The 20,457-nt window shown below is 50.0% G+C and overlaps 1 protein-coding gene across 2 annotated transcripts; it reads right to left on the reverse strand.

Annotated features, from left to right (window-relative positions):
* Positions 1-11,128: 11,128 nt before the first annotated feature.
* On the reverse strand, positions 11,129-19,209 carry BSND (barttin CLCNK type accessory subunit beta). 2 transcript variants are annotated; one of them, XM_073358257.2, is made up of 4 exons: positions 18,874-19,209; positions 15,222-15,313; positions 14,227-14,493; positions 11,129-11,826 (listed from the first exon to the last, which is right to left on the reverse strand). In XM_073358257.2, the coding sequence occupies exons 1-4, from the start codon at positions 19,048-19,050 to the stop codon at positions 11,382-11,384; spliced, it is 981 nt and encodes a 326-aa protein (XP_073214358.1). In that variant the 5' UTR covers positions 19,051-19,209; the 3' UTR covers positions 11,129-11,381. The 2 variants fall into 2 exon arrangements, with proteins under 2 accessions (XP_073214358.1, XP_073214360.1); XM_073358259.2 differs by lacking the exon at positions 18,874-19,209 and adding an exon at positions 17,348-17,600.
* Positions 19,210-20,457: the final 1,248 nt, after the last annotated feature.

Genomic DNA, 20,457 nt, shown 5'->3' on the forward strand with positions numbered 1-20,457 from the left:
CGAGGCCCTCCAACACAGCCATCCCCCCCTTTGCCCCCAGGCTAGTGGCTAGTACCGGCAGTGTTCTGGGGGCTGTGGGGCAGGGCTGCTGAGGTTCTCTGGTGTACTGTGGCTTGTTTTCAAAGGGGGAGGGCGGCTGACGCTTCACAGGGCTGGGAGGCACCTTGCTACCCCCTTTCCTTAGCATCACAACATCTTGTCTGGGCCAGCTCCTCAACCCCATAGGCCACAGGCAACACCAGCACTGCCCTCTAGGCCTTGCAGGCCCTGCTGTCGCTCTGCAGGTTAGCCATAGGCCCAGCCCGACCGCCGAGCATCACCCTGGAGCATCCAGCCCCTGCTCCACAGGATACTCGCCATGCTCACAGATTCATCGCTTCCAAAGGAACATGCAGCCCAGCTTCCCCGTCCCACGCAGATCACTGCTATGCTTAACGCACAGCACTTGGATACGGTTCTAGTGAAACCAAGTACGAGCATATTTAACAAAGCCTAGAGTTTCCAATAGAAGTGTTGGGTGAGTTACCTATCCCCATCTCAATATTATGAGATTCCTCATATAATACCTTGCTCTTGGTACAAACACCCTTCATCCACAATCTCCAATTGCTTTACAAAGGAGGTCAATATCCTTGTCCTACCCTTCCAGCTAGGGAAACTGAGTCATGGGGCCTTGCCCGAGATCCCCTAGGAAACCAATGGCAGAGGCTGGTACTGAAATCACGTCCCTGAGTCCCAGTCCAGTGTTCTGTCTTCTAAATCCACAGTGCCTGCTGAAGTGGCAGGACAGAGATTAAGGCCAAAAGAATCAAAAGCAGCCACTTATCTTGGAGTTCCCAAGTTGATATGCTAGGGCCTGACTGACTCCAGTGACTTTGATTGGCAGTTTGGGTGCTGAGTGTCTCTGAAAATGACACCCTGAACCAGCAAAAGGAAGGACAGGAGAAAAGTGAGTGCCTCCTGTGAGGTAGGGGTTACCGAGGAAATCACTCGGTATTCACACATGGTATTCACACACACATGGTATTCAAGCCCCCATGCTCCCCTCTTGTCAAGTGCAGAAGAAACTTTTTGCTCATGAATTTTGATTTTTCCATAAATCCAGATCACTAGGAAAATTTGTCAAAAACCAGCAAGCAGGTAAATGTTACTCATTCAGTGTGTAAAATTCAAGCAGGAACCTGTCCTCCTCCCCTGCAGTATCAACAATGCACTGGAAATGACTATATGCGCTTTGCCAGCAGAGGGCAGGAGGCAATAAGGTTATCAAAACTCCAGCAGCAAACTCTTGAGCCGGATGGGCACTACCAAACTCCCTACGGTGTGAGGTAGGGGGTAGTGCATACCTGTGGCGTAGTGCTCTGCTCTGTGTTGCATTCTGATCCTAGGGCTGCTCTGTGCATGGCCACTCCTTTGCCCTCTATTAGAGCTGCTTAAGGGTAGCTCTAACTTCTGCTGAACTGCAACAGCCATGTGCCAAAACTGCAGCAGAGGATCGGCCTGGCCTAGCATAAAGGCATCGTGGCCATGCCTCACGTCTCTGATTGTACCCCGCTTCCTTTCCATACTGGCACCAAGGAGGGTGAGTGGCCAAAGAACCCTAACATCAGCCACTGGAGGGCCTGGCTCCTGGTATGTAATTCTCCCTCAATGAGGGAAAAACACAATCCTCTGCAAACTTGGAGACAAAACACTCCTTTGGGCAGCCTATGTTTGCTTTGAAGTAGGACATTAAAATCCCCAGGGAAACTGCTCAGTAAATTGTAGGTCAACAGCTGAGCTGCGTAATGGAACTGTGCGCCACAGAAGGCAGACTCGAGTTCACTGCTGGTATTTCTGTAGAGAAGCTTTACCAGTGAGCTCCCAAATCTGTTTATACAGAGACCGCGCAAAAAACCCTTGTATATTTGTGTTGTTTTCTTGTAATATTTAGATTGGGGAAGAGAAAAATGGCATATTTATGCCCAGGGAATGCTCCATAATGTTTAGCACTTATTAGGTTCCATTAACTCCCACACAGCTCCTGTGAGGGAGATAAGAATTGTTGTCCCCATTGTTAAGATGGGGACAACTGAAGCAGTGATATTAGGGGATATGCCAATGGGAGGGAATTGGTGCCAAAGCTTAAGGAATAGAACAGGGGCCTGAGTTCTAACTACTATCCACGCTTCCCCTCCCAGGAGAGACTTCATAGAAGTGTAGGACTGGAAGGGACCTTGGAAGGTCATCTAGTCCAGTCCCCTGCACTCAAGGCAGGACTACATAATAACTAGACCAGGGGTCTCAAACACATGGGCTGCATGTGGCCCGCTGAGTTATTTGCTGCGGCTTGCCAAGCTCGCCGCCCCCCCCCGAGTTATTTCCTATGGCCGCCAAGCTCCCCTTACCTGCTGCCCCCCCTCAACACACCGCATCCCCGCTCGTCTGCCTACCTGCAGGTGCTTCCCGCTGCCAAACAGCTGTTTGGCAGTGCTTAGCGCTTTCCAGGAGGGAGAAGCAAGGAGCCGCATGCTCGGGGAGGAGGCGGAGAAGAGGCGGGGCAGGGGTGGGGATTTGGGGAAGGGATGGGAAAGGTGGGAAGGGGTGGGGCAGGGGTGGGGCCTCATGGAAGGGGTGGAGTGGGGGCAGGGCTGGGGGCAGCGGAGGGGGGGGTTGTCCATGATGCGGCCCTCGGGCCGATGTACTAGTCCTCATGGTGATTCTAGTTTGACATCCCTGAACTAGACCATTCCTGGCAGGTGTTTGTCTATGCTGTTCTTCAAAACCTCCATTGACAGAGATTCCACACCCTCCATTGGCAATTTCTGTCAGGGTGGTTAAGCACTGGAAGAAAGTTTTTCCTAATGTCCAACCTAAACCTCCCCTGCTGTGATTTAAATGCATTGCGTCTTGTCCTATCCTAAGAGGTTAAGGAGAATGATGTCCTGACCAGTCCTGCACTCGGACCACGAATAATCATAAGTCAAAACACAATGGAGACACTCACACATGGGTATTTCCTGTGTGTATTCATGCTTGTGTACTGTAGGTCTCTTATGTAAGAATACGCTAGGGGCTGAGAAGTAGGCATTAGTATCACTCCTGGCCCAAGAGATTAAATGTTGAATTCATGTAAAGATCTGCCAGTGTAAAGGGTTTAGACCAACAAGGCCATGTCTACACTAGCACAGCTGTTGGCAAAACTTTTGTCACTCAGGGGCATGAAGAAACCCCACATCCCTGAGCGACGTAAGTTTTGCCAGTATAAGCGCTCGTGGGCACAGCGCTATGTTGGTGGGTGAGTGACATAGCTATGGCTGCCCGTTGAACTGGTTTTATTATGTTGAGGGGAGAGCTCTCTCCCGTCGGCATAACATGGCTACAAAGCACTCTTACAGCAGCACAGCTGTATTGGTACAGCTGGGCCCCCGTACACTTTGAAGTGTAGACATGGCCCAAGTCATGACCTGAGGGGGTCTTGTGCTCTTGTTTTTTAAATATGTTCTGACTCCTATAGTAGCCGAACTAGGAGCAGCTCTCCTAGCTCAGATAAAACGAGCACCAGTTTGTTTGCACTTGATTGTCGAACCCCTCTAGAGCTACAGGCAGCTCCAGCAGTGAAAGGCCTGACAGGTGGTTTCCCCTGTATTCACAGCCCCTGAGAACCTGTTCCCGTGAGCTCACTGGCTCAGTATTTAGGCCAAAGAGGCTCGAAAGCTTTGACTGACCATCACAAGATTGGTTCAACCAACTGCAAGCAGGGCATGTCAGTCTCCCCTACAGTTGCCAGAGATGTAGGTTTTCAGAGCCTTCTATTCTGCCACTAGCTCACCCAGCCACACGAAGCCCTGGTTTAAAAACACAGGCTGAAAGCTCAAAGCGGGAGGTTCATCTCCCCAGCAGTGTTCTCAGCCAAGACCTTCCTTTGAGGCCTCGGACACCCACCTGCACCAGATATATACTGCGAATATACAAACACGCCAGTAGGGGTCAGCACTCACTTCCTTCTGTAAGCAGACCCCAGGCCAAGCGCTAGGCTTGATTCACAAGGAAGGGCTCTGGAAAGGCTCTGGCCAGCGTTTTCAAATGTGGGTGCCTAAAGGAAGGCACCTAAATCCCTACAGAGGCACCTCACTATGTGACCCGTGGGTCAGTGGGAGCGCTGGGTGTGCTGCATCTTTGAAGCTCAGGCCTCTTCGTCACCTGCCTCGTGTTGAAAATACCGGCATGCTGTGCCGCCAGCCGCTAAACGGGAGAAGCGGCTCGACTCTATACAATGTGCCCGTGTCCCTGCCTCCGCGAGTATATTGTAAAACCGAAGATCTTCCTCTCTGCTGACCCCACCTCTGCTGTCTGGGGGGCAAAACCTGGCTTCTCATTGCCATCGGGGTATTTTAAAACCAGGACAACAAGAGACCCACCCCACTCTCCGGCTCGGATAGCTGGAACGGATGCTGGGGGAAGAGATTCTCCCCCTATGCCCAACCCAGGTTGTGGAGTGACCAGACAGCCCCACTGCTCCAGCCCCACCATGTCCCCCCCACAGAGGGCAGAAGGGAAGATCTGCATGGCACTTACTCCGAGCTGACCCTCACCAGCACCAGATCAAAGGGGCTGTGCAGGAGCTTCGACCCCAGCCTCAAAACGGATCAACTGCCAGCCAGCCCTCCACAGCCACACAGACGGGCACTGTTCCAACCCACCCTGGACACCATCCCTGCCCCCTCCCAAAGATCTTAGCTTCTCCGTAGCCAAAGGGTGGGAGGGGAATAGGCACAGAGGGGACGTAACTTGCCCTACCTGGCAGGGCAAGCACACAGGTGGCAGAGCTAGATCTCCGTGGTCCCAGCCGGGTGCCCTGTGCACTAGAGCAGGCCACCGAGCCCGAGGGCGTGCTTTACAGTACACACGAGTTGCTCAACGGAACATGTTAGGTTTTCATTTCTTCCCCAGTGAAGATGGTTATTGCTAGCAATGTCTGCGGGTTCTTTAGCTCCCTTGCCCTCCACCAGCACCACCTCAAGGTTATTGCCTAGGACCGTGCCCAGCTAACAGCGGAGACGTACAGCCGAGGTTTTGGCTTTCTGCTTTGTCCCATTTTTAATTTCATGCAGGAATGTCTCTCTTCCTACAATGTTTAACCTCCACTGAGAGCAGAGTAGTTCAGACTCAGACTAACATCAGCTTCGTTCGCTGAGGAATTACCTCACCGGGGCTATCTGGTAGTGGTTTGTGTGCACAGAAGATGCTACACGGACAGACTTGGCGTCTGAGCTCTGTCAATGCAGCTGCGCTCCTGATGTGCCTGAACCCTGAGCTGAAGGGACCACCTCTTGGAGCGAGGGGATAGCCCAGTCTCTGCTGAGATTGACAGCCATGACGATTGTAGCTGATGCTTGCTGGAAGGTGGACTGAAATGACCAGCTCGGGTGCGATGGTGATGTGGCCCTGTGTAAGAACCTAGAGAGAACTCATTTCACCTGGGACAGAATAGCTATGAAAGGCCAATAGCTGTCTCCGCCTACTGTCCAAAGCTGAATTTGAAGTGGAGATGTAGGGCTGTATCCTAACCCCGGTAACATCCTGGCCACCCCACTGAAGTCAACCTGTAATGCGGGGCAGAGTTTGCCCCAATCTACTTGTCCTGATCCCAGCTGTCCCTCGTGCCAGCTCTCTGACAAATAATGAAAAGATAAAGCCAGCGGTAATATCATAAACAGACCAGCATGTGTGCCCACCCACCTCCAGCATGGAGAAAGTGCACCCTTGATGTGACCCCACTCGTTTAACCAATGGCCCATGTGCTGTCTGTTGCATGTGGCAGACCCAGAATGCCACCTAGAAACAGAGTGAGAGGAAAGGAAGGTTTGGGGGAGAAATGGAGAGCTGCATGGAAAGGGAAAGAGTCTCAACGGAGCATTCACCCTCCGTGTCTGACGAGTCAAGAAGAAGGGATGGAAGAGGAACTAAGTACCAGGCAATTTCTGGAGGATCCAAAGACTGGTCATTCTAGAACGTAAATAGCAGTTAAAGGGAAAATAGCCAGCCAAGTGTAAACAGTTGGAATAATTGTTCCCTGCACCCTGCCTGCAGTATTTAGGAAATGCTTTCCTCTTTACTCCCCACCTTTATCACAGCACAGTCAGCCATAAATATATAAACAGTGTGTGAAAGCCTAGCCCTGTGGGAGTTTTGCCACTGACTTCAATAGGGTCAGGATTTCACCCCAGTCTTTGACTATGGTTTTTGCTTTTCAGTGTCTCTGGTTCTATTCAGGATGTAAGTGAGCATGAATCAAAGTTTATTTTTTGTATGACAGTCAGTCCCATTGTGCTAGATGCTGTATGAACACCTAGTCATAGGCAGGCCCTGTCCCACAGAGTTCACAGCCTAGGATATAAGCGAGTAACAGCTAGTGGGAGGTAGGCGGGAGAGAACTGGAAGCGTGGCGGGCAAGGGTTTATGTACAATGGTGTGCAGAGTCAGCCAGGTTGAAAGGACAGTCCATTTTTGTTTGCTATATGTAAACAGGAATTAACCATGATCTTAATGACCCTGGCAGGCCGGCTGGCCATTGGCAGGTGTCAAGTCCCCCTAGGGACCATGATGGGAGTAGGTCTTAAAGGGGGGATTTGAAAGACCTGTTGCACTAGTTCTGGGATGTGATACTGCATGTGGGCCTTGAAGGATTCACTTACCACAGCTCAACTTCAAATCAGACGCAGAACAAGCCACTTAATCAGGGTGGCCATGTGTCCCGCCCAGTCGAGAGGAGATTGCACGATCCCCAGAGACAGAGCTCTGTTCAGCATCTAAACACTCTCCTAGTTCCTGCAGAGTTTATATTTTCTGCTCTGAACACCATGGAGATTGCACAGATTGGGACTGAGTGTAGATGCTCTGCTCTACCGCCGGTAGAGCTAACATGGGTTAGAAAGAGGAATATCCTAAACCAACAGTGTTCCCTGGGAAGGCCAGTCCCAAGGGATAGTACAGTAATGCCAATAAATAGAGTGGTTTTTCCCATTGAATGAGATTAGAAAGGTCCCATCCCAATAAACTATATACCACTTAAAGGGAATGTTCTATACATGATTTGTGTAAATCAGCTTTTTCCCACACTCACTCGGATGCACTGAGTGACACAGACAGGGTCATCAGATCCTCCCTTAGTTGTCTTTTTTTTTTTCTAAACTGAACAGTCCCAGTCTTCTTAATCTCCCCTCATATGGAAGCTGTGTCATGCCCAGTAAGGTGAGGCTCTATGATTTGTCCAGAGTTCAAGGCAGGACTCTGAAGGACGTGTACAGGTCATAGCTCCCATTGGGTTGGGTGTCTCTATTTACTGTAAACTAGACTTTAAAAGCAATTATGTTTACATCTCTTCTGGTGCCAAACAAGGCCTGTCTCTGACAAAATGACTTAAACCAAATGCTTCCTATTGAGAGAGAGAGAGAGGGATCCACAAAAGAACTTTAAGTGCCTCAACTCAAGCTGTAGGCACTGAAGTCTTGGGTTGGCTGCCTACATCCCAGCTTTGGAGCCAATCCACAAATCTGGTGCTGAACCCTGTCGGTGCCTAAACTCCCTCAGCATCTCCATTTTTCACAGCGCCATTTCTCTCGATGCCTATGTTCTGCAGCTGCGGATATGCTGGCATACGCTGCTGCCTCACTCTAGGCATCTGGACACCCATCTCTCAACTTAGCCCCCCAGCAATTCATGAACTGGAGAGAGACAGGCATTCAGCTGCCTACGTTGCATGCAGGACCCCATCTAGTAGGCATCCTCAGAGACTGTCTACTGGTTGGGTCCCATTCCAGGAGCACAAGGAAGAGGGGGTGGGGTGCTGCCCAGGGACTAGCACACTTGCCTGGAATGTGGGAGACCCAGGTTCAATTCCCCCCTGCCTAGCAGAGAGGAGGAAGCAAAAATTTGAACAGAGGTATCCAGCCTCTCAGGAGAGTGCTCCAACCATTGAGCTCTGGGATACTCTGATTCATCCGTTGAAGCTGTTGGTCTCTGGATTAAACAATGAAAGAGTGGTTGGCGCAGGGGGGCTGGACCTGGGGTCTCCCATCTCCCAGGTGGGTGCCTGAACCACTGGCCCCTAGAGTCATTCAATGACTATTTCAGTATTTATCCACAGTGGAACAATCACCCACTCCATCCACTCTTTCATTATTGATGCAGAGTACAACTGCTTCAACAGGAGGCATATGAAGGGTGTTACCACCACCAGACCTGGGGAATTGTTCAGAGACAGTCCAGTGGTTTAACTAGGAGTCTTGGGATGTAACTGAGCCAAAGAAAACAGCCTGGGTTTGCCTCTGCTCTGCCCTGGAAGATCCGTATCCGAGTGAGAGGTCAGGGAATGAAAGGCCGCCTCACCTATCTAATGAGACTACCAGCTAACAATCACCTACACAGTGGGGACTGGAGGGAGGCCACCAATTCATCTCACAGGCGTGACCCAATATTCTTCAGAGGGGAGCAACCTTCTCCCACTAGAAGCCAGATCAGAACCAGGAGCATATTGCTGTGGGGTGTTATCTGAGCCATCCAGTTGCTTAGGTAGCTTGTGATTGTTACCGATCAGTCCTAATGAAAGACTTTGTGAGTGACACTGAACCCCTCCCTCTCTATCCATGGGTCCCTGTCCATTTTAGAAATAGGCCCAAGTCACAAGATGCCTCAGATCCAGAATGGTGTCTGAACTTTCGCTGGGTGGGTGGATTCAGGGCTCTGCTTTGGGTTAACTTATAGTACAATGCTAGGGCCTGGTTCATTGGTGCCTTGCACCCTGTATAGTCATTGTCCAGTGTTCCTGGCAGCCCATAGCAGCGGAATTCCGTTTCAGGAGCATTGACAACCACTTTGTTCAGGTGTAAATGACCAGCTATTAGGTGAGGCAGTGGGGATCTGGCCTGAAGGGAGAACACTTACTCTGTTACCCCCAAGTCTCAGGGGGAAATTAGGACTCTGCAGGACGCCCTGCTGCCACCCATAGATGCAAACAGCATCATTTGGAGAAATTCACCTCTGCATGTGCTTTCTGTAGGCTACTGAATACCTGAGAGAGCCATTTCTGGGGCTGACAAGCAGTGAGATTTGGTCTTCTCATGGTATTTCCTCTATATTGCTATATCATAAGAAAACCAAATAACACATTAGTTTGACATCAAGGGCTCCCTTAGGCATTAAAAAGCCTGTGAAAAACATAAATGCAAGACCCAATATATGAGACACAACCACTCTCAGATCCCCAAGCACCCCTTAGAAATAATCTGTAAAGATCTTTAATTCCAAGGGCCTGAACTGTGAGTGACCTTGTGCAGCAACAGTCTAGTTCAATGATCCTGTTGAATGAAAGCCAAGTAAATGTGAGTGTGTCATGGCCCTTTGCTCAAAGGCAGATCAAGGACTCTCTGTACTTAGCTCCTGTGGAAAACTCCAACTGCACACAACCTATTCACATGATAAAATGAAACCAAATGTTAATGGAATGGAACCTGCAACACCATCATCACTGTATCATTCAACTTCAGGCTACAGACCTACGTGGCCCTTTACAAATATAAGGGCCCAGGTTTTCAAACAGAGGTGCACTGTTGGGGTGCTGAATAAATGACCTGGTTTGCAGATGGCCTAGTTAGGAGTCACATGGCTGGCAATTGTTTTGCCACTCATGGTCAGTTTCACACAGCTGCTGCTGGCGTGCTCCATGGCTTGCTGTCAGCTTGGCTTCATTTCCCAGCACCAGGAGGCAAACAGACAACCAAAGGAGCCCAGCAGCTGCAGGATCCTGAAATTGACTTGAGTCACTCCAGATTTTCTTCCCAGCTGACCCCGCGAGACATCTGTCAGAGCATGAAGCGGTTCCTCGGAAGCAAGGAGCTGACAGCTCGCGAGCTGCATTCTGCTTGACTGCCTCTCGACTGCAGAGCTCCTCGCCCTAGAACTCCTCGCCCTAGATCGAGCCGCCGGCCGAGGTGAGGAGTTAAGGAGCCAGACATTCTCAGCTGAAGTACCTTTTAACCTGGAAACTACAGGAAAATCGCATTCAAGATCCCTAGTATTGGTACTAAGTGAATTGTGGGGCTTTTATGATTAGAAAAAAGCTTTGCCAAATCTATGCTTTGTGAAATCCACCTTGGGTGAATACACTGTTGCCTACCTGAAAACTAGTCCTGCTGTTTCAGTCAGAGAAGTTAGTCTTCTCCTTCCTAAGCACATGATCTGGCCCTGATCCTGCCAAGGGTCACGCTTGTGCTGAACTCTGTTTGCATCGACAGCCCTTTTCAAGACGATGGGACTGCTCCCAGGCTGAAAGCCAAACACATGTAAGGCTTTGCAGTATCCGTGCCATAGTTTGCATGGTGCAGCATCGCTGCCTTCTGTGGAAAAACCTGCATGAGGGGCTCAGGGTTTCCTGTCTCCAGATGGTACTTGCACTGAATGCTCTTGGGGAAGAGATTTGGATTGTGGAGACTGTGATGCCAGCCAAATCCACAGATCTTAGGGATATGCAGAGACAACGGCTCCCCAGCCCCTGGGCAGCACAGACCTGGACTATCACAGGTAGTACCAGGGCCCTATATTCCACCCTGCAATGTCCAGGTGATCAGCCACTTGTTGGCCTGGATAGCCCTGCCTGGAGTAAGGACTCACTTTCCTGAGTACCGTATTTACCTAATTATTTTCATTGGGCAATTATAAAATCCATTGCATTCTTTCTTGGACATTGGCGTTTACATTTGCTGCCAGCCTGAGCCCTGGCCTCCCATTTGTTCCCATTAACTCAGGGTCCAAAGAACGAGCAGTGGGCCCCAGCAGACTGGGGCCCGGATTCTGAGCATTCTAGTGCAACTGGGTAGGGCTTGGGTGCACGTTTTAAGGGCCCAAACTACATTTCCCCCTTTGAAAATATGGCTCTGCGGGTGCAGGGAGGAGGCCTGTTAATTGATGCCAATGGACTCCCAGTATCCCTGGCATCTCCCTGGGATTGCGGTCTTTATGTCAGGCAGGCCAGCAGCTGTGTACAGGAGTGGGGGGAAGTGAGTGTGGAGAACCGACCTGTTGGGCATTCATTGCTCTCAGAAAGCTCTCCAAGCACTCATATTCCACAGAGGGTTGCAGACAGGCTGTGTTTTCAGTAATGAATCAGGCTTTTTTTTTTTTTTAATATTCCAAACATCCTATCTTCCCCCTACAAACCAGTGCACTCCCAGGAGGCAGGATGCGACCGAACAGCCACAAAGCCTGCAGCTGGCTGTGGCCTCCCAGGAAGCTGCCCCCAACCCCCAATCTGAACAGGGTTGATCTGCAAGGCACTTGGAATACGGAGCATCACTTGAGCCAGCCTGGGCCTGTCTCTGACAGTCTCTTTCCCCTCTCCAGGGTTAGGTCTCTGGCTCAAAGATAAAATCATCTGCTATCAGTAAATTCTCTGGCCCCTCTTTTAACCCGTAATACATGTTGTTGTCCTCCTCTTCCACACTCTGTCTCTCTTCTGATTCTGCTGCCTTTGAGTCAGGACCTGAGACGAATGCAAACTGTCTTGCTGAGGCAGTCGCAGACAGGTAGTTCTGGGGTAGGGCCGGTGTTTGCTCCTGGCTTGGATGCCACCTTTCCACCAGTGGTGAATCAATCAGGGCAAAATCTTCATAGCAAGGAAGCTCAAACCTGAGCTTCTGGGTGTACCCCTGTGATGGGAGTGGATTCCTCAGGGAGCTGGTGGATCCCCCCAGAAACAGGCTGCTGGAGGTGGATCCCTCGGAAGAGGGAAGGTCAGTGTCCTCCAGGAAGGAAGCCAGTGGTGCTGCACTGTGGGACCTCTCTGATGGGCTGAAAATGGCATAAAGGTACATTGAAGGGCACAGATTCATTTACTGGCTGGTTTCTGTGCTGCTGTTTCCCTGTTTTGTGTTTTGGCCATGGGGTTTACAGTAAATCAAGCCGAACAGATGCTCGCTGGGTTCGTGGTGTTCCTTTCACCAGCTGACTTGTGCCTGGTTTTCATAATGATGCCATTCTGTTTATTTCCCCTCCCCATTGTGGATCTCAGCTGCCACTAGCCAGGTGAGGCTCTGACACCATATGGACAGGGAGCCCAGTGCCTCCATTATGGTACCTGCCCATTCCTCCTCCTCTCCTTCATCTGCTGTGCAGCAGCTTCCAAGGAGAATGTCAAAGGACACAGTGACAGTCTCCTTGCTGTAAATCCTGGCACAGACCTAATCAGACTCTGGTTGCTCTCCTGCCAGTGGTTCCTGGAGAATAGAGAGCTCAGAGCTCCTTTCATCACCCAGGAGATAGGTCTGCTGTGAGCCGCTAACTGCCTATCCAGAAATAGTTTAAGCAGACCAAGAGCATGTCAGAAGGCAATGACCCAGTAACCTCCCCCTGCCATTTCAGTTGGCTATGATACTCTTCACCTCTCATCCTAAACAGTTGCATAGTGTTGCTGATGGACACGTTAAAAAGCCACCATGTTCTACCCCAGAGATGACTGCATTCCAGCAAGGGGGCCAACTGAGTCCTACATCAATAGTTCATACAATTGGTTAGTAACCTTTGTAAAGCAGTTGGGGATTGACATGATTTATTGTTCTGACAATTCTAACCCAGGTTCTTACACTGAGCCCATCACCATGGCATCTGTACGCCTCACTTGAAGTCTTTAAATGAAGAAGTAGTTAGGTCTCTCTTTGCCTGAAACTCTGAACTGGGAACATGGATTTACTCTGAGGAAGGACATTTGTTTATTGAGATGTATACCAGTGTAAGGAAGTTGCCTTCCCCAGTCAGATTTTGGAAGTGACTTGATGAGGTCTGCTACAAATAATTTGGATAAAAAGGCACATGATAGTTTGCCAAACTTTGATTAAACGTTCCCAAAGATAACATAATTTAAATAATTAATATTAACTAAATACCAGCTGATTACAGCAAGTGAGGGAGCTAGATTCAGGGTTCAGTCTAATGATGATTTCAATGAACATATGCATTGAAATAATATTCAGTGCCTGTGAGCTCTGTGCTGATCTGGGGTTTGCCATCATGGACCCCTGGTAGGACCCGGCTGGAAATAATTACCTATTTTTGCTTTAAAACAGGGAAGTGAAACCCTGCAATCCTCCAGAAAGGTTAGGAAAAAATCCTGCAGTTAATCATGCAGGGGGTGATTTTCAAAGGCACAAATGGGGACCTGGCTGCCCAACTGTCCTTGGTGCATTTGAAAACCTTCCCCTTTCCAAAAAAAACACCTCTTCCTTTGACTTCAGTGGGTGCTGGCTCAGGCTCTCATGAGGCCGGAGCTGAGTCGGGGGCTGTTTTTCTTATTTAAGGGGCTAGAGAAAGCCCGTTGCATTAGCCTTGAATTGTGTTTTGGGAGAGGAGAGAGCACCGCAGCACCTAGTTAGGCTCATGTGAACTCAGAGTGCCCTAAATTGCCTGAATGGATTCAATCCAGTTGTAGAACTCTGCGTGAAGCGTCTGACGAGCAAGTTCATGCCCCGTCATTCGCTCGGTTCCCCTACGAGAGATGTTTGCCAGGCACCGTGTTCCTGCTGGCCCACACAGCTCTCTGGCTTCACAACCACAGTGGCTGAGCAGGAAACCAGTCACCATGCCCCTTTCGCTGCTGAACCTCCACCTCCCAGGCTGTGCTGCTGTCACATGTCACTAGTCTCCTGATGGGCCTGGGATGTTGGGGTGTGCCCAGAACATCCAGCATCATAGCAGTGCACCCTACCTGCCCTGGACTGCGCTGCTTCCTACCTGCATTGCTGCTGTTTTCATTGCAGTAGCTCCCAGGATGCCCACATGAGGTATGGACCTGGGCTCTCACACCAAACAGCAGTCTAGGTGTTTGGCTGGAGCCCGGGCTCTGAACCCGGGTGAGGTGGGGAGGGACTCGGCGCCGGGGCGCCAGCCTGAGCCCGAGCACTTACGCTGCTGTTTGTAGCCCGCCGTAGCATGAGCTCGAGGTTCTGAGACTCGGTGCCATGGGTTATTTTCCCCCCGTGTAGACATGCCCGTAGAAAGAGACAGTCCCCGTCCCAAAATGCGTACAGGTACCTGCAGCAGGCATGTCCCGGTTAGATGTATCGAGCGGGAAGGATTTGATCACCATGTCTGCTGCCTATTTTTTGTCTGTCCTTATGTCTGGAATGAGTGAATCTCCATAAGTGCAACTTTACTGCCCTTTGGACTCCTCTATAGCAGAGCCTCAAGGTCACCTACCTGCTGATCGTTGCTGTGAGCACTTGGGGCACTGGATCTCTGCAGGTTTCTCCATTGCTCTCTGAGATTCTGTGGACCTCAGCCTTGGCCTGTACAAAGGGATGGGGACATCCTCTTATCTTGAGCTCACAGTCACCTAGGACTGGGGCCGTTTGAATCCCCAGACACTCCACAGAGCCCTTTGCTTTCCTCTGGATCTGTTCATAAGATGGCAGGCTTTTCTCATAGACATTAGCTTCTTCCTGGCTGGTGTAGGGAGTCTGGGAGCTGGGGTGAGGGAGAAAGAGGGGAAGGGACGCTATTAAATTCTGCCATTTAACTGGACTCCAATAGTTTCTGGTTAGACGCAGGAATTTTATCATTTGCTGAGAAAGAAACGAATAAAATGCCACAAAAGGGAAGAGCAGCACGTTCATGCCACATCGAGGGGATTTGTATTGGAGAGGGGCCATACCCAGATCCCCACATCTGAACTCCCCAGACTCTGGGGAGGTTTGGATCCAGCCCGTAGTGACCAGCGGTCACCCACAGCCGAGAGGCATTGAAATTCACTATTGGTCTTAGTCTAGTTCCTACTGAGAGAGCCTGCAGTACATCCCTGCTGCTGTCGATGGCAGTTTGACGTGGGGGACTCAGTGGGAGGTTGGCTAGGAAAGGACTGAAATCAGTGGGACGGCTAGCTGGGAAAGGACTGCAGGGTCAGGTCAAACTATCCTCCCTTCCTCCACACCACTGTTGGCAGCCTCATCAGAGAGAAGCCATGTAGTCAAGGGTTGAAAGAACATGGAAATGGAGTCCTCAGTTCCAGAACAAACTGCTGCTTTTTTTTTTTCCAGACAAAATATTTTTAGCCCTCCCTCATGCCAGGGTTTTCAGACCCTGACCTTGTCCCCCGAGGCACACAGATAACCTTGTGTACAAGCTAAGGCGCTCATTAAAAACCAGATTGCAAACTGTTGAGCTGAGGCTGAGAGCCTGGGGTCTTTCCAACATACCAGCTCTTCTCCGGAATTTCATTTTCTATCGAAACAGCGGGCTTGTGTGACAGGAACTTCTCGGACTCCGTCTCCATGGGGACAAACGTTATCTTGGGGGGGAAGAAAAAAAGAGGGATGAATCATTCCTCTGAATGTGAACAAAGAGGGTTAATCTCCTGCAGTGGAGGAGGAGTTTTCCCTGGCATAGGGCTATCATTAACTCCTTCCCAGCGGTGACATCACACTTTACTGGCACTTTAACTAGGTATTTTTACATCCAAATCACAGCAAAGGAAGAGGTATCTAAGCCCTCACATCACATTTACAAAGAATAGGCAATATGCAAGCTACTCCCCTGGCCAGGAAACTCAGGCTGATAAGAAGAACCACAACAGGGGCTCAAGCTTCAGAGGGGTAGCGGTGTTAGTCTGGATCTGTAAACGTGGCAAAGAGTCCTGTGGCACCTTATAGACTAACCGACCTATTGGAACATGAGCTTTCGTGGGTGAACACCCACTTCGTCGGATGGAACAGGGGCTCAGTCGTGCAAGGTCCTGAGTGTTCAGTGGTCCATGGAGCATGCTCAGAACCTCAAGCCTGCCCAGGCTTGGACTCGATTATGTCACCAATAGTGCGCTCAGTCCTGCCATCCTGCTGGATGACAATGGGCGTTCTGCCTTCTGAGGCGCAGAGGAGACAGGTAGGGGAATGCCAACTCATTCCAAATGGAACTGAGAGCATGCTTGTACTGGGCCAACTGGTGGGCCTGCAGGCTCTGAAGCACAAATCCCAGCAGGAGTTGCCAGCTTGGCCTCCCTCAACACCATCAGAAACTATGGCAGATCTTGAGGGGAGACAGGCCCCTTCAGAGACAAAGGAGCCCTTCAAGGGAGTCAGAGCTTCATCATGGACTTCAGTCTGAGGAGAAGGTGTGGGTTCCATAGCTTTTCCCCTCCCTCCAGGAGCCATGTTTGGTGGCCAAAGCTCTGGGGGATGAGACTCTTCCCAGAGAGGGATGGATGTTTGAATGGGTTATTTCAGCCTAGAGGCTGCAGTCCCAAAATGGAGACATCTGGGAAAGGATGGGCCCAACGGGTCGGATTCCCAGCATTCCCAATCCACGCCCCTACAGACTCTGAGGACTGGATCCAATTCTAAACTTCATGGCTGGCCTCTATCACTCTTAAGGGCCAAACCAAAGCCCCAGAGCCAACCCCTCCACCCCAACCTTGAGGAAGTCTGGATCCAGATCCAAACTCTCTAGTTTACAGCTCTCTCCTGGTGACACTAAAAAGGCCTAATTGCCAGCAATTAAAGACACCATATAATACAAAATTCTGGAGAGGGATCCCTATCACAGGTGAACCCTTCAGCTTATTGTGCTATAACTTCCAGTTCTGCCCCTCCCCCCATCCCATGCTGTGTCTCAACATGCACTCTCATAGGCCCAGATCTACTAATGAGCCATTCTGCGCCCCTGAGGGATGGTCCACACATACAGTGCTGAAGTGGTGCTGCTGTACTGCTTAGAGAAGATGCTAGCTACGCCAACCAGAGACCTCCCGTCGCTGGCCGTACTCCACCTCCGCAAGAGGCGGTAGCTACGTTGACAGGAGAAGCCGTCCTCTTGACATAGCACCGTCAACACCAGGAGTTTGGTCGGTATCCCTGCGTCGCTCAGGGACTCTAGACTACAGACATAAGGCTGTCTAGACCAAGCCTAAATCTAACCCTAGAGCTAATGTCTTGTTTCCATTGGGAAAATGGTGTTCTTGGATAGATGTTTCTTCAGGGAATGGGAGTTTAATTGTTTTACTGCACTATCAACATTCTTTAACCAGGAGATTTTCCGAAGGGGGTTTTAATGACCCACCTAAGTCAAAGGGTTGGGGGTTGGGCATGGGTTCAACAGGGTTTAGGGGTTCTTCTTCCCTTAATCTAAACTGAATTTAAAACAACTTTATATAAAACTAACAGCCATGGATGAGCAATAAGTAAACGCTTCCCCCTCCCAGCATCTTCCTGGCTGTCTCCTGTACCTTTCACTTACACAGCTGTGTTGTTATTTAGGCAAAAGATCAGTTCTTCCCCTACTCTACGAATTTCTTTCATGGTGTCGTGAATCTGTTCAATAAGCTGCTTACCTGAAAACATTTCTGCTGCACCAGCCTGCCCCTCTGTTACATGTCTCCCAAAATAACTTGTTTCAAGAGTCCTGTTAAGGCAAGAGGAACCCTTTGGAAAGCAGACAGTGAAGACACCGGCTGAAAGCGGGGGAGGGAGCTCTCTCCTTATCCTTCAAGATCTGGCCACCATCTGCTCAACTTCCACTGGGGAGGAGAATGTGGATTTTGGGGGTGGCTTTCAAACAGTGAACCTGAGAAATGGATCAAGGCTTTCTTCATTCTTTGATTCCTGTTCATCATTTCACAGCAATGATTTACACTGCAGCTGTCACTGAGAGGTATAGCAAAGGGCTTTGGACATACAGGATAGTTTCTTTTAAACGATTCCTTCTTTCATTACTAACAGGGATTCACTGCATGGCCCAGTGAAAGTCAGCACTGCTTTCAGTAAAGCCTGAAGTGGTTTTATCCCTAGATCAGAGAAAAGAATGACACCCTGCCCAGCTTCCCCTGTGCCTGCTTCACCTGTAACTCTCTGGAAACGGCAGCCAGCCTTCTCCGCTGTCTTAGCATCCTTAGGGTTAAAGCCAAACCTGGCAGAAAGCAGGCTCTTTGGAGATAGAAAAACAAAGTGTGTGTGTCCTTAGGGGGCATCTCCCCTTAGATATCAAGGAGCACTTTGAACGGCTGGAAGGGTATACGGTTTTGTAACCCCAGGTAGATGTAATCCCCCTAACCCCTTCCAGGGACAGTGGCAATGTGTCTGCTCCCCTTGCCCCATGCACAGAGGTAACTGGAGGTGCTGTGGGCCATGTGGAGAAAATAAGGCGGAAGAAGTATCATCCTCTCTTCCCTGCTCCACTCACAGCTGTTTCACGTATTCTTTCTTAAACCAACCCAAAGTTATGGTAACTTTTAAATGCCCCTTTGAAAGTTAGTCTGAATTGCCTGACTGTGGCAGAGGGCATCTTATGATGCCTTGATGCTCCCAAGCCCCTCTCAAGGGAAGCAATGCATGATACACCCAGGAGAAATTGCCAGCCAGTCAATGGGACATATACACTCAGCAATATCCCAGAACCAGCCACAAGCACTGACCGATGACAGATCAGCCGCCAAAGGAGAGAAGGAATGCTGGGCCAAGCCTTGCAGTGACTGTACAATCATTATGAGTGGATACTAATATTTTTCATCCCTGGGTCTCAAAGCACTTTGGAAGGAAGGGTAAGTACCCCATCCTCATTTTACAGATGGGGAAACTGAGGCACGGAGGAGATAAATTACTTGCCCGTGGCTGCCCAGTGAGTCAGTAGCAGAGATGGGAATAGGACCCATGTCTCCTGGTCTGGTGTCTTAAGCATTGCACCACCTTCCCCTCAGCAGGGCAGTTAGCTGTCTCAATGGGAATTTAAGTCATCAGCTACTATTGTTAAGCACCTGTGGATGGTTTTTGGCTCCCAAAGATGCCTTGCAGTGCCCTGCCCATAGCCCCCCTATGCCAGAGAGGCAGACTGAGAAAGCACAGATAAGAGAATCGACCCTACCTTGGGGTAGCACTGACACATGCTCCAGGTGATCCCCACTGCTATGGTTAAAACCCCCAGCGTGCAAAAGGTGATGTAGACCTGGGGCTTGTCCACGCTCATGATGAACATCCCAATCATCACCAGGAAGAAGCCCAGCACTATGAGTCCGTAGCGGAAAGTTTTATCCTCAGCCATTGCAAACCACACAGGTAGAAACCAACTGCACAGTGAGAATGCAGAGAGCTAGCCTGGGGCTGGGAGGGGACAGATGCCAGGGAGCCCCTTGCCTGTCTGTGTCCCAGCGAGCGTTCCTCAGGTGCACAGCCAGGAGTGTGTTCCCAGAGGCTGTCAGGGCTGAGGATCAGCTGCACATTCAGACCAGTCCTGCCCAGGGCTGAGCCAGCCAGTTTTTAATGGGAGTGTAATGAATGCAAACAAGATCCCGAAATTCACAGTCCAGTGAAGCTGCCCAGCGCACTTCACTCTAACCTTCCCTCAAGGCACGTGCAGCCCGGGCTCCAGAACACCTTACCCAGAGAGTGCGAGTCGGAAAGGGAGAGTTCACAGGGGAGGGGGCAGAGATAAGGCTAACCATTGGGCACTTGCAGTAACCGTCCCATGCCTGACTATACTAGCTGCTTGGTCTGGAGCGGGCTTGGTATTTTGGCAGAGGTGGGCAATCCGGCAGGCAGATGGGCAGTGCCTGTTTATTTTTCAGTGCTCTGTAAAGGGCACATCTACTGTAGGAAAATGGGTACCCCTCTGCGTGACAGTCGAGGTATGAACTAGTATATTTAATCCTCTCTTGGCATGGGGGATGGACTCGATGACCCCCTGAAATTCCTTTCCAGACCTATTTTTCTATCCGGGGGTGACAAGATGTCCCGTGTATGCCCATCCTTACACCAGTGCTCAGCAAGGGCTGCTGATTCTCTTAGCGCAGACTAAGGCCACCGACAAAAAAGATCAGGCAGATGCCTTCCAGCACAGTGTTCCTGAGCTCTGGGGATGTGTCTTTGCACCAATATGTTTGTAAGTGATTGAAAAGGAAATGATGTTGATTTATTACTTGTATTGCGATAGCACCTAGGAATGCCAGTCTAGGGTCAGGGCCCCATCGTGCAAGGTGCTGTGCAGACATCTAAGAAGACAGACCTTGCCCCAGAGAGCTCACAGTTAGGCAGGTTGCAACAGGATAATTCCTTGTTAGCACTGGAAACTCCATCCTTTTCTTGCAAGGACCACGAGCAAGGTCACACGCCAGGCAGGACAGATGAATGTCTACCAGTGGCTATGGGGGAAATCGCACCGTGATGATTCCCCGTGAGCAAGAGCCTTGAGTGTGTTTTGAAGGGATTCTGGCCAGAGCTGGTCAAAATATACTTTTTTGCAGAAAACTTTGGGGGGGGGAAATTATGGTTATTTGGTTCTCGTTGAAATTTCCCATTTATTGTAAAACAGAAACCTGAAATGTTGATTTTCAGAAAGGTTTTTTTTAAAATTAAAACTATTTCTAGTAGAAATGTTCAGTGCTTTGGTAAAGCTTTTGCCAAAACAGTAAACTTTTCCTGAAAACTTTTTGCTTTCCAATTTTTTGATAAA

Source organism: Lepidochelys kempii, chromosome 8, assembly GCF_965140285.1.
Source record: "Lepidochelys kempii isolate rLepKem1 chromosome 8, rLepKem1.hap1, whole genome shotgun sequence".
NCBI classification, from domain to species: Eukaryota; Metazoa; Chordata; order Testudines; family Cheloniidae; genus Lepidochelys; species Lepidochelys kempii.